Source organism: Macrotis lagotis, chromosome 1 (assembly GCF_037893015.1).
Source record: "Macrotis lagotis isolate mMagLag1 chromosome 1, bilby.v1.9.chrom.fasta, whole genome shotgun sequence".
Taxonomy (NCBI): domain Eukaryota; kingdom Metazoa; phylum Chordata; class Mammalia; order Peramelemorphia; family Peramelidae; genus Macrotis; species Macrotis lagotis.
Genome location: NC_133658.1, coordinates 220,912,060 through 220,925,172, shown reverse-complemented (window position 1 = coordinate 220,925,172; position 13,113 = coordinate 220,912,060). Strand labels below are relative to the sequence as shown.

Below are 13,113 nucleotides of genomic sequence, written 5' to 3'. Positions count from 1 at the left end.
GAATGTTTCACTAGAGCCTCACTGATGTTGGATTTTTATTATTTTTACTAATTTAGGAGATGGGAATCAAAATCTCAGCTTTGCTTTAATTTTCTTAATCAATTATTACTGATTGCTGTAATTATTTTAATTAGTTATTAGTGAGACTGAATATTTTTCCAAATGTTTTTATTTACTACTTGTGATTCCTCTTTTATAAATGGCCTATTTAAAGTTTATTAACCATTTGTTTACTGGAGATCTGATACCACCTCTTTAGAATAACATAAATTAAATTACATGTTCTTTAATGAGCTGCTTTATATTGCCATTATATTTTTTTCAAAGATACTGTTGAGATTTTTAGGGCACTACAGTTGTGCTTTCTCTTCATTTAAACCAGATTTATATTTTATTTTCCCTAATGTTTTCAGATAGTTTAATAAGCTTTTGGTCCAAGTTTGATGTATCTATATCTCCAACTAAACTGTAAAACTTCTAAGAATAGGGATCTTTAAAAATCTCATGCTCCAACATGCACTTAGTATTATGCTTTGCACTTGGTAAATATCTGACAAATATTTGCTAAATTTAAAAGTAAGTCTCTTGGAAATACATTACAGAAGATTTTTAAAGAAATTTTGAAAAACTTCTTTGTAAGTTAAAAATATTATTTTGTATTTAACTTATATAACAAAGATTATTTCACTCAAATGAGTACCTTTCTTTTTTGTTTTTATGTCATCTAATTTCTCCTCTCAAAGGAAAAAAAAGAGAAAAAGGGTTTTCAGCAAAATTACCATAATTTTGCAAAGAAGGGAAGATAAAGTCTCCTAAGTTATTTTGGGGCCTAAGCACAGTCATTCTAATTTCAAAAGCAATTAGTTTTAACTGAAATGTTGATCTTTACATATAGACAGTTGTAATCATGTATATTGTTTTAATAGTTGTGCTTACTTTACCTTAATTATATAAATTTTCTCATGATTCTCGGTATTTATCATATTTACTTCTTACAACATGGTAATATTCCATCACATTCATGCACAACTTGTTAAGTTATTTCTCAATAATAAAGATTTCTCCTCCCTTCCCTCAGATTTTTACTAATGCAAAAACTGTGGATGTAAATAATTTGTTGTAAATGAAGTATTTCTCTTTTATCACTAACCTCCTTAGGGGCATATGCCTGATGCTTGTCCTTCATTTTCTTTTTCTTTTTTTTAAGTTTTTGCAAGGCAAGGGGTTAAATGACTTGCCCAAGATCACACAGCTAGGTAATTATTAAGTGTCTGAGACCGGATTTGAACTCAGGTCCCCCCGACTCCACTGCACCACCTAGATGGCCCCTGTCCGTTTTCTTATTTATTTATTCATTTATTCATTCATTCATTCATTCATTTATTTATTTAAGGAAATAAGGTTAAGTGACTTGCCAAAGGTCACATAGCTAGGCAATTATTAAGTGTCTGAAGTGACATTTGAACCCAGGTCTTCCTGACTTCAGGGCCAGTGCTCTATCCATTGCACTACCTAATCACCTCTGTCCTTTATTTTCAAAGAAGACCATGACATCAGGGGAGGTGATGCTATGTCAATCACATGAATTGGATTTGAGTGAGGGGATGCTGTGCTATGACACCAGCTTCACTTTCTATGTTCAGAGCCATCTGAGTCCAGTGGCCAAATATGAATCAGGATGACTAGAGATGGCCCTGGACTTACCCAGGGTCACATAATGGCAGCAGAATCTCTAGGTCATTTCAATCAACTGATTATACTTCAAAATCCACTTTCCTTTACTAAAAAAAGAAAAAATTCTTTTGGTCTTTTAATGAAAAGAAATAAATTTATAAGAACAGTAAGAATTTAATTTTTAAAAACTTACCTGAAAAGATCAAAGATTGTCAGATATGTATAGGCAGTTAAAGCTGTAAAAAATGGGTTGGGGGGGAGAGAAGAAATGTTATTGGAGCAATTGTTAAGAATAACTAGCTTGAGAACATAATGACTTGAGAAGCCATCACAATTTTTCTTATTATTCCTTTTCAATTTTTCTTATTATTTCTTATCATGGTCCACATGTCTATCTTAATTTTTGGCAATTATCTAATTAGTTGGATTAAGGTAGACAGAAAAAAAGAAATAGGCTTCATTCATATATTTAAACTGAAAAGATTACTTACATTATATAAACTAAGTAATTACTAAAGTTTAACTTTATTTTGTTCTAGATGACACAGCTTTCCTTTATATCTGTGGAAACTGGTACTGAATTTAAGACCAAACATTGCTATAATGATAATAGAACATTGGTACAAAATGTCACAAATATTCTTTGCTTTGAGAAAATGCATCTAAAAATTGAACATTTACTACAGGGATTAATCACATTTTCAAAACTTTTTAGCTTTAAAAAGGAGATATTTATCAAATTTCCTTTAAATATTACATCTTGAAAGTACATTTAAAATTTTATATAATTCACAGCAATTAAATTTTTGTGAAGTCTGGAATACACCTAGATTATAAACAGGTGAGACTTTTTTTTAAAATCAGAAAACTAAAATGCAATTAATAAAATTCTCTAAAAGTAAAAACTTTAACATACCTATACTGTTAGTAGAACTGCACCACATAAGTAGGAATCCAGTACACAGTAAGTTTATAGCACCAAAAAGTAAGATCTTCCAGGACTGTGAACAAAAATTTGTTCTTATTTGCAAAGAAACTTTAGATCAAAAGGAATGCATTACTTTACCAGAAATAGAAAAGGTCTACAGTGGTACATCCTTTTTGTTTGTCATCTTGATGAAGTTTGTCTTTCCTTCTCGAAGAAGACTGTGACATCAGGGAGGTGAATGCCATGACATGCAAGTGAATTGGATTTGAGAGAAGGGGTGCATCCCAAGGCATTGTTGGTAGAGTTATGAGTCAGTACCACTATTTTGGAGAACAGATATACAAATAAAGTGACTGAAATTTCCATATCCATTGATCCAGACATTTCACTAGCAGATTTAAACCCCAAGGAAGTCAGCAATCAAAAATATATATTCCTTAAATACATCAAAATATTTACATTGGCATTTTTTTTTTTGTGGCAGCAAAGGACTGGAAACAAAGTAGATGTCCATTAAATGGGGAATGGTTAAAGAAACTGTAATACAAGAATGGAGGGGAATACTACTATGTTATAAGAAAAAATGACTATGATGACTACAGAGAAGTATAGAAATATTTGCCATATCTGATGAAGAGTGAAGGAGAGGCAAGAAAACAATAGACACAATGACTACTACAATGTAAATGTAAGGAACTATAAAATAATCAGAAGTGAAATGTTGCAAAATTATAATGAACAAAGTGTAGAAGTAAAGAAGATTTAAGATAGCATCCTGATCTAATTCTTTGCAGAGTTGGTAAGTCCGTAAGTGTGGAATATTGCAAGTATTTTCACATTTTTAAAAAATATATATTCCTTGGTACTGCTGAATTTTTAAACTCTTCTTTTTTTCTTTAAAAACTGCATTGGGGCAACTAGGTGGCACAGTGAAAAGAGCACCAGTCCTGGAGTCAGGCAGACCTGAGTTCAAATCCAACCTCAGACATTTAATAATAATCTAGCTGGGTGACCTTAGGCAAGTCACTTTACCCCATTGCCTTGCACAAACCACCCCCCCCAAAAAAGAAAATATGTGTCAAATAGGAGGGGGCTGGAGGAATAATGACAGAAATTCTGACAGAAATTCTGGAACTATTAAAAAAGATATTAAAATTTTTTAATATTAAAAAAATTCAACATGAATTTTCAAATTTTTTTCTATGATTTTTAGCTTTAAGTTCTCTTCTGTGATTTAAAAGAAAATGACCCTCTTTTTCTTTTGCCTACTCTATCCCTAACTTCCCTCTCTCTCCCACACCCTAGAGTACTACCCATTGAAAAAGAAAACAAAGAGGGGCAGCTAGGTGGTGCAATGGATAGAGCACCGGCACTGGACTCAGGAATACCTGAGTTTAAATCTGGCCTCAGACACTGAATAATTACCTAGCTGTGTGGCCTTAGGCAAGCCACTTAACCCCATTGCCTTGTTAAAAAAAAAAAACCTAAAAAAAAGAAAACAAAAACACTAAAACTCTTATAATAAATGAATACATACATACATACATACATATATATATATTCATGTGTTCTCCAAGCAAAACAAATATCCATATCAGCTGTGTCAAAAAATGTATGTCTTATTCTTGAACCCATCAGCTCTCCCTTAAGAGGTAGGTAACATGCTATCATCAGCTCTCTGGAATCATGGCTGGTTATTGGAATGAACACAATTTTTAACTTTTTTCAAAGAATTTTTTTCTTATGGCCCTCCTGTTGCATGAATTGTTCTCTTAATTCTGCTCAGTTTTATATGTATCTGTGTAGGTTTCTATGAAATTGCCTTTTCTATCATTTCTTATGATATAATAATATTCCATTAAATTCACGTTTAGTCAATTTCCCTCTTCCATTCTTAAAACCATCTTAACACCTCTACCTTTTCTCTTTTTGTCTTCTCATCACAACTTAAAGCTCGAAGGGACCTTAGAGACCATGACTCCAACTCTACCTCCCTAATTTTATAGATGAGGAAACTAAGAACAAGTAAAGTGACTTGCCCCAGGGTGTTATAGTTATTTGAGGCAGGATTAGAACTCAAGCCCAATTATCTAGCTATTGTGAAATTTAGCTGCCTATAAAAATAAAGTTGAGAGAAGGAATGTGACTTACCTAGATTTTTTAAAGTCCAAATCCAACACTCTTTTCACTAGCCCACATGCTTTCTCCAAAGGACAGACAAATAGTCCATGGGTTTATTACTAAGACCAACTCCTTTACTTGTACCTTTCTCCTGCTTCTCCTAGGACCTAGTTCCAAAGTCATAGAATTCAATAAGCATTCATAGAAGCAAGGCTTGGAATTCTCATTCTTCATAAAAGTGCTCTTCCAGCCAAGCCAACAGACCAACCATCATTAATAACGAACTTACTAGTGCCAGTCACTGGGCTAAGCACTGCTAATAAAGCGAGACAGTCCTTTACATTCTAATGAAGGAAGACATCACACAAAAGGAAGCCAAAATGGGGAAAAAGCAAATTCAGAGAGACAAGTATGGAGCTTGGAGAAGAAAGAAGACATGGTGGATCTGGGTATTTTTCCTGGGAAATCAAATAAGACAGATTAAAAAATGACAAAGTAAGGATCCTAATTGAAATCCTTCAATATTATTCTGTAGTGAGCCAAGCTATTATCTCTAGCAATGAAATGATCTTGTAGCCCAGAAACAGAAACTGAAAAAGAAAACTGGCAGTGAGCTAGGACTGAGGATAAATATGCCTTAGCATAAGTTTAATGGGATATGGTCACACAGTATTTTAAGGAAACTGTAAAAGTGATTTAGCTTGGGCAGGGTTCATCCTTTTAAAACAAACATAGTTTTGAAGTGGGTTTTTTCCTCCCCTTATCAAGTATAGTAGATTTCCCCATGTGTCCTAGAGTGCAAATAATACATTGTAATACCTTTCTGTTCTAGAATCAACAGCTAAATTTGCCTTTTGATGTTTAATAATCAGTGTACTATATACATATATATACATATATATTATACACATACATACACACACACACACACAGAGAAAGAGAGCAAGCATATAGAGTATATATATACAGAAAAAAAAGAAAAGAGAGAGTGTGTGTGGGTATTATGTGTGTATGTATATAGTATATAGAATTGAAATCATTCTAAAATGTTAGTAGGGCTGTCTGGTCTTGTGCCACAATAAAATTGTCATAGTTTCTGTGTTTTATGCACATTTCTTTATCCACATCATATTTTACTTTATTTTTTTAGGTTTTTACAAGGCAATGGGGTTAACTGGCTTGCCCAAGGCCACATAGCTATGTAATTATTAAATGTCTGAGGCCGGATTTGAACTCAGGTACTCCTGACTCCAGGGCCGGTGCTCTATCCACTGCACCACCTAGCTGCCCCCCGCACATTCATAATTCTATTTTGAATAAAATGATGGTAGTAGAGGCAATATAGATAAAAATTCTAACATGACACCAAAAAATGTGCTATTTATAATTTCAGCTGTTTTTTAAATAGTCTTAGCTCAAACAACTATTTCTTTTGTTCTAGTTTAACTGCTTGACTTATGACTGAAACAATATATTCCCCAGACTGAGTCAGTACAATTAAGGAAAATTAAAATTATAGCTAAAAACACTAACCAATTTTTTCAAATAATTTTAAAATTAAACCAATAATCTTTACTTAAAGCATTCCCTCAAATTATAACAATCATGTATTAAAAATTAACTTACCCTTCGATCAGCTGCTACCAATTTAAATTCCTGTGATAACTTGCCAACAAAAGATCTCTGTGATTTTCGAAAGAGATGTATTGTCCCCTGTAAAAAGAAACAACGTGAAAATAAAAATTTCTTTATTATGTAAGTGTAACATTTTATTGAGGTTTAATCTGTTTTTTCCACTATATAAATTCTCTGTGACGTGATGGATGCCAAAGAGTTTACTAATTTTGTGTCCATAATATAAAATGGCATTTCTTAAACAACCACCATGAAAGTAAAGGAGAAGAAAAGAGAGAGGGAGGGAGGAAGATATACAAATAAGCAGATAGGGAGAAAGAGAAATTGCCAGCAGACTCACATAAAACCTCTATCCTGTATCCTGACATATGGAACCACTTTGTTTCTAACTACCACATATTTCAAACAATTACTGTCCAAACTCTATGCCTAAAAATAAAAAAAAAAGTATTTTAGAGGGGGAAAATTCAGAAACTTTCAGTGTTTAAAAAAAACAAGTTAACTAATCAATGTGAAGTATTTCAATATCAATGTCTTTATTTAAACAAAGTTTTCTGGAAATTACACAGTAAAAGGCACATAATTACTAAAGCTACATTTATTTTATTTCATTTTTACCATATTACATGTTGTGAGAAAATACAGTCCTCAAGGGGGAAAAAAATGAAAAAAATACAGAAAGTGAAAAATATATGCTTTGACCTGCATTCAGATTCCATTGAGTCCTTTGAACTTGTCTTGCATTATATGGTATTGCTGTTACTGTGAGCAATATCTTCTGGTTTTGTTCCCTTCACTTTTCGTTAGTTTTTATGAATCTTTCCAAGTTTTCTGAAATCAGTCTTTCTTATAGTAGAGTAATATTACATTATAATCATAAACTTGTTCAACCATTCCTCCTTTGATGAGCAACCCCTCACTTTCCAATTTTCAATTTCAGTTCCAAAAGAGCTGCTTTAAATATTTCTGGCCACACACACACACACACACACACACACACACACACACAATGGCAAATTGTTTCATTGAAGAAAAGGGTTACATGTGTAGCCCAGAGATTTCTAATCATAAAGAGCACACCCTTTATAATTCAAGGACTCTGCCTAGTTCAATAAACAACATTTACTGAATACCTTTTATAGACTAGTTGCAAAAGGGATACAAAGACAAAAATAAACAGTTCCTGGCCCTTAAACATAAGCATATAAAAGTAGAGGTCAGTTATTCACCTACTATATATATTGAGCACCTATTATGAGCCAGATATTGTGTTAAATTTCAGGAATACAAAGGGGAGAAAAAAAGTAAGAAAAACATTCTTCTAGGGAGTAGCTTTCAAGACAATTATCTGTCATCCTGGCTTCCAGTTCCCCCAGAGGGTACCTAGAAACTTTTTTAGCATCAAATAGATTTAAGAAGGGATCCCAGAGGACACTGAATTCAGTCCCTTCATTTCACAAGTGAGAAAAAGGAGGCACAGAAAATGACTTGCCCAGTCACAGTGACTGAACTCATATCTGAATCCACTTCTTTCCTATTCCATGTTCATTGCCCTGAATTCTCCAATACTAAGTTCAAATCCTACTCTCTGCAAGAACTCTTTCCTGGTCTGCCTTACCCTTGGGCCTTCCCTTTGATTATCTCCAACTTATCATTTATATAGTAAAATGGGCAGATAAGGGGGTGAATTTGATAGGTCTGACAGGAAGACATCTACCCAAGTTCAAATCTAGCCTCAGACACATTATATGTGTGATCCCAGGCAAATCACTTTACCTGTTTGCCTCAGTTTCATCATCTATAAGATGATCTGGAGAAGGAAATGGCAAACTAGTTTAGTATCTTTGCCAAGAAAACACCAAATGGGGTTACAAAGGGTTGTACAGGACTAGAAATGACTGAAATATTGGCAGAAACCAACAGACTCTGTTCTTGGGCCTTTCTTTCCTCTGATTACCTTGTATTTATTTATCTATGTCTGCCTATTCATTTCTGGCTATAAAAACATAAGAGTCCCTGCTCTCAAGTTCCCTTTTAATGGTGCAAACAACATACAAACAAATACAGGCAATCAGGTAGCATAATGGATTGTTCTAGACCTGAGATCTGGAATACTCATCTTCTTGAATTCAAATCCTACTTCAGACACTTAATAGCTGTGTGACCCTGGGCAAATCTTTTTTTTTAAAGGGTTTTTTTTTTTTTTTGCAAGGCAAAGGGGCTTGCCCAAGGCCACACAGCTAGGTAATCATTAAGTGTCTGAGGCCACATTTGAACTCAGCTACTCCTGACTCCAGGGCCAGTACTCTATCATTTGCCCCTGGGCAAATCTCAGCCATTTGCTTCAGTTTCAGTTAGAATAAGCTGAAGAAGGAATTGGCCAACCACTGCAGCATCTTTGCCATGGAGTCATGATGACAACTGAAAAGCCCCAACCACCACAACGTATATTTGTGTGTTGTCTCGCCTTTATCTACAACACATGAGGCCAACCCTGGCATTTGTGCGGGCGAAGCCTCCCCCATTAGAGGGTGAGCTTGAGGGCTGGGCTTCGGCCCAGGAGCGGGTACTTTGGCGGGCACGTGGACTCTCCCAGTCTGGTCACCTTGGGCACTTGGCTGGATCCGGGGCGATGAGGCCCCAGGTGTCTGGACTGGACGCTTCTCTGTGAAGTGGGGCCCCGGAGCCCGGGCCCTGGCGGCTTCTCACTAAATGCCTGTCTGCACTCCCTTAGAATAAGGGCCGTTCTCGTTTGGGGGACTCCTGGCTGAAGTCCCCGTCCAGGTATTTTTACACTAATAAAAAAAAGCAGGGGCGACTGGGTGGCGCAGTGGGGTCAGGAGGACCTGGGTTCAAATCCGGCCTCGGACACTTACTAATTACCTGGCTGTGTGGCCTTGGGCAAGTCACTTAACCCCATTTGCTAAAAAACTAAAAAAAAAAAGCCGAGCGGCGCCCCCAGGCACCTGTGGACAAAGCAGGGCCCTGGGCAGCCAGAGGGCGCGGGCCGCCGACTCCAATCCGGCCGAAGCCCCCAGGTCGCCGCCGCTCCGACAGCCCGGGCGGCCGGGGGCCCCCAGGGATGGGGAGAGGAGGCTGCGAGCGCCCCGGGCTGTGTGGGGGAGCCTTCCGGGAAGCCGCGGCCGCCTCGCTTCCGGTGACAGCGGGCGGAAAACGGCCGAAGCGCGCCCCCGCCCCGCCGCGCCGGGGCCGCCGCAGGGCACAGCGAAGGGCCCGGGGCGGCGCCCGCGCCCCGCAGCCCGGCCCGGCCCGCGGCCCACTCACCATGATAAGGGGCCGCGCAGCTCCCGCCGCCGGAAGTCGCTCTGCCACTGGCCCGCGGCTCCGCCGCCCCCCTCGGAGCGGAAGGGGCGGGGAAAAGGCAGGCGACGGGGCGAGCCCGAGGAACCCGGAAGTGAGCCGTCTGGGTCCGGAAGAAGCCGGGGAGGGGGGGTGTGCGCGCGGGGGCGTTGCCGGCCACTACCTAGGTCGGCAGAGCTCCCTTCTCTCCCGGCCGCCGGCTTACCCTCGGGCCGCAGGCACGGGGGCGCACGTCACGTGCTCCGCAGCCGGAAGTGAGGCTCTGGAAAGGGAGCGGGCCCCAGGTGGCTCTCGGCCCGGCTGGGATTTCCGTGGCGTTAGACTCGTCCCAAGGCGTCGGTGGTGGGTGCGCCTCGGGGGGAAGCATCCGTGTGTCCTCTGGTAGATTTGTCCGTGTGTGTGTGTGTGTGTGGTATCTGTGTGTCTGTGTGTATCTGTGTGTGTTTGTGTGTGTATCTGTGTTTTTGTGTGTGTGTGTGTGTGTGTGTGTCAGCGTGGAGCACGGGACCTGGACCCGCCTGGCTCCCTGCCCTGGGGAGGGACAGAAAACTGGGAAACTCATAAATTTCAAATGGAGGAATGTGGAGAAACTACCATCGCGTGTCATTACAAAAATAAAATAAAACCACAATTAAAAAAAGACAAAATAACACCTCCAAGACTTGGATTTTACAAGGCTCAATTATTTCATTTTACCCCATCAATCAGGTTTTACAATAACTAAAACATCATTTATTTGTTCTCTTATTTTTAAAGCCAAGACTACAAGCTCCTATTCTCTGACTTAACCTTTGTACCCCATGAGGAATATGTGGGTGTTTGGGTTCCACAAGAATGTGCTGGGAGGATTGTAAGTTTACATTACAGAGACTGTCTATATTGCTGCCTATGGGCGGGTAGCCACAATTTGATCAAAAAAGGGGTGGCACTGGCCCTGGAGTCAGGAGGACCTGAGTTCAAATGCCTCCTGGTACACTTAATAATTACCTAACTGTGTGACCTTGGGCAAGTCACTTAACCCCATTGCCCTGCAAAAATTAAAAAAAAAGCTATGATCAGGCCAGGTCCACCCCACCTATTTTAAATTAATCTAGGTTCTGGACCTTCTCCTTTGTGCATACTTAAGGAGATAGCTGTTCTTGGTCATTAGTATAATGAGCAGGGCAGGGGAAATGTATGGGGACCACTGTATCAATTAGATTGTGATCCCAGCCTATGATTGGCATGAAGGGGCAATTTGTTCCTACAAAGCCTTTCAAACTACATTAAAAAACCTTCCATTTCTGGGATTCCTTGCCCGCCCCCACCTTGAGAGAGGCGTGCCATTTTGTTAAGATATCTTAATAAAAAACATTTTAATCATTGTAGACTGGTATTCATGAGTCATTTATAATATAGCCTATGAACCACTAGCCCTTTCCATGCAGCCAAAACCTCCCCCCCCATATATATGTGTGTGTGTGTGTGTGTGTGTGTGTGTGTGTATACATATACAGGTGTATATATATATATATATATATATATATATATGTATATGTATATATATATGTATATGTATATATAGTTCCACCCCTTAGAATATGAACATCATGAGAATTCTGTTGAAGGTGAAAGGACCTTATAACTCCAATCTGTATTTATTTCTAGCCTTCATTTCTCTCCTATACTCCCAACAGCCTCTAGAACATCCCCACCCAAATATCTCATAGGCTTCATAAAACTAAACCTGTCCAAACAGAATGTATATTAATCACTAAACCCATCCCTTCTTCACATTTCCCTGTTTCAAGGGCACTGCAATCCTTTCAGTCGTCTACTTTTGCAACAGTGTAGCTCATTGGACTCCTCACTTTCCTGCAACATTCAATTACCAAATTTTTCTGAACCTTCACAGCCCCTCTTATTTTTGAAGTCCTTTGACCTTGCTTACAGAGTCTAACCCTGTTTAGGGCTCTCTCCCCTCTCATTTACTAATGTAATGGCATCCTAAATTTTCTTCCTGCTTCCAGGAATTACCCTTCTCTTAATCCATTGTCCAAAAGCACCATGTCACTCTTACTCAAAAATCTTCAATGATTTCTTATTGCCTTCAAGATAAAATACAAAATCCTTAGCCTGGCACTTAAAACCTTCACAATTTCTCCCATCTACCCTTCCAGTTTTATTTCATGTTTCTTCCCTTTATTCATTTTCTATTCTAGGCACACACTGTTGTGAAGATGTGACACTGCCATCTCCAGCCCCTGTTCCCTGGTACAAATAGTCCCATAGGTCAGGAATTCATTGCCTTTTTTAAAAGTCTGTTTTATAGAATCCCTGGTTCCCATCAAAGCATGAGGCCTCTTCTGATTATGTACTGTTGGCTTCCCCCTTTCTTAATACCCTTACCTTCAGTGCTCTCTTTCTCTTAAAATTACTAAGCTCTTTTATCTGAAAAAATAACTTGTGTTTATTTCTGAACAGGTTGTATTTTTTAAATTTTGTGATCACTACCATCTCCATATTATAAACTCTTTAAAGGCAGGGAATGTTGTTTTTTTAATCATCCAGGCCATTAAACTTGAAATAGAGACCAGCTTTAATGAATAATGTTATTCTTTGACTAGGGGTGTTTGACTAGGGTAGTGTTTCATTATAACCAAAAACAACCTCCTGATCTACAAATGAACTAAGTCCATCAACTAGAGTCAACTATTGCTAATTCTAATTTTAGTAGAAAGAGATAGATGCAAATTCCCTACTATATTTCTGTATCTTGCTTTTTTCAAAGATAATATAAAAAAAGATGTAAAAATAAGATCATGCTTATTTTGGAGTAAAATAAAGCTTCATTGAAAAATTTCCTTATCAGGGCAGCTAGGTGGCGCAGTGGATAAAGCACCAGCCCTGGAGTCAGGAGTACCTGGGTTCAAATCTAGTCTCAGACACTTAATAGTTACCTAGCTGTGTGGCCTTGGGCAAGCCACTTAACTCCATTTGCCTTGCAAAAACCTAAAAAAAAATTCCTTATCCTTACATTACTGAGAAAGCACAATGAATGAGAAACCATAGACAAGGCAAAAAATTATTTGAAGATGGTACAGCCAAAAATTTCATACTTTAACTGTTTTTAAGACATTGACTATGCTTTCAGATTTTTCAGTGAGATATAAAGTTCAAAAATGAATGAAAAAACATTAAGTGTATACCATTTACAAAATACTTTGTTAAACAAGTGATATAAATAGTAAAACCTTGAAGTTCCTGCTCCCAAGGAGCTTAAGTTCTAATAGGGGGAAACTGTTGAATAAACTGAAGTACAGTATTACTATTTGTGTAATCCCTGTATAAAAGGGGTTCTTGACAGCTTTCTGGGCCCTGAGAAACTCTCAGAAATATAAACTTGGCTAGGTGCCTTTGGATCTGAGAATAATCTGACAGGACCCAAATGCTTG

At 38.0% G+C, this 13,113-nt stretch overlaps 1 protein-coding gene across 6 annotated transcripts in view; it reads right to left on the bottom strand.

The window, feature by feature from the left end:
* Positions 1-9,719, bottom strand: part of SLC30A6 (solute carrier family 30 member 6) — a 41,510-nt gene extending 31,791 nt beyond the window's left edge. For 4 of the 6 annotated variants that reach the window (XR_012473422.1, XR_012473424.1, XR_012473423.1 and 1 more), the window contains exons 1-4: positions 9,644-9,719; positions 6,350-6,436; positions 2,591-2,675; positions 1,868-1,910 (exon numbers count right to left, since the gene is read on the bottom strand). Coding sequence is in view for 3 of the 6 variants with exons in the window: in XM_074209674.1 (XP_074065775.1) it covers positions 1,868-1,910; positions 2,591-2,675; positions 6,350-6,436; positions 9,644-9,646 (218 nt within the window). In the remaining 3 variants the exon portion in view is untranslated. Of the gene's footprint in view, positions 1-1,867; positions 1,911-2,590; positions 2,676-4,753; positions 6,322-6,349; positions 6,437-9,643 lie in introns of those variants that run through there. The other 2 variants (XM_074209676.1, XM_074209675.1) reach the window with 2 other exon arrangements.
* Positions 9,720-13,113: the final 3,394 nt, after the last annotated feature.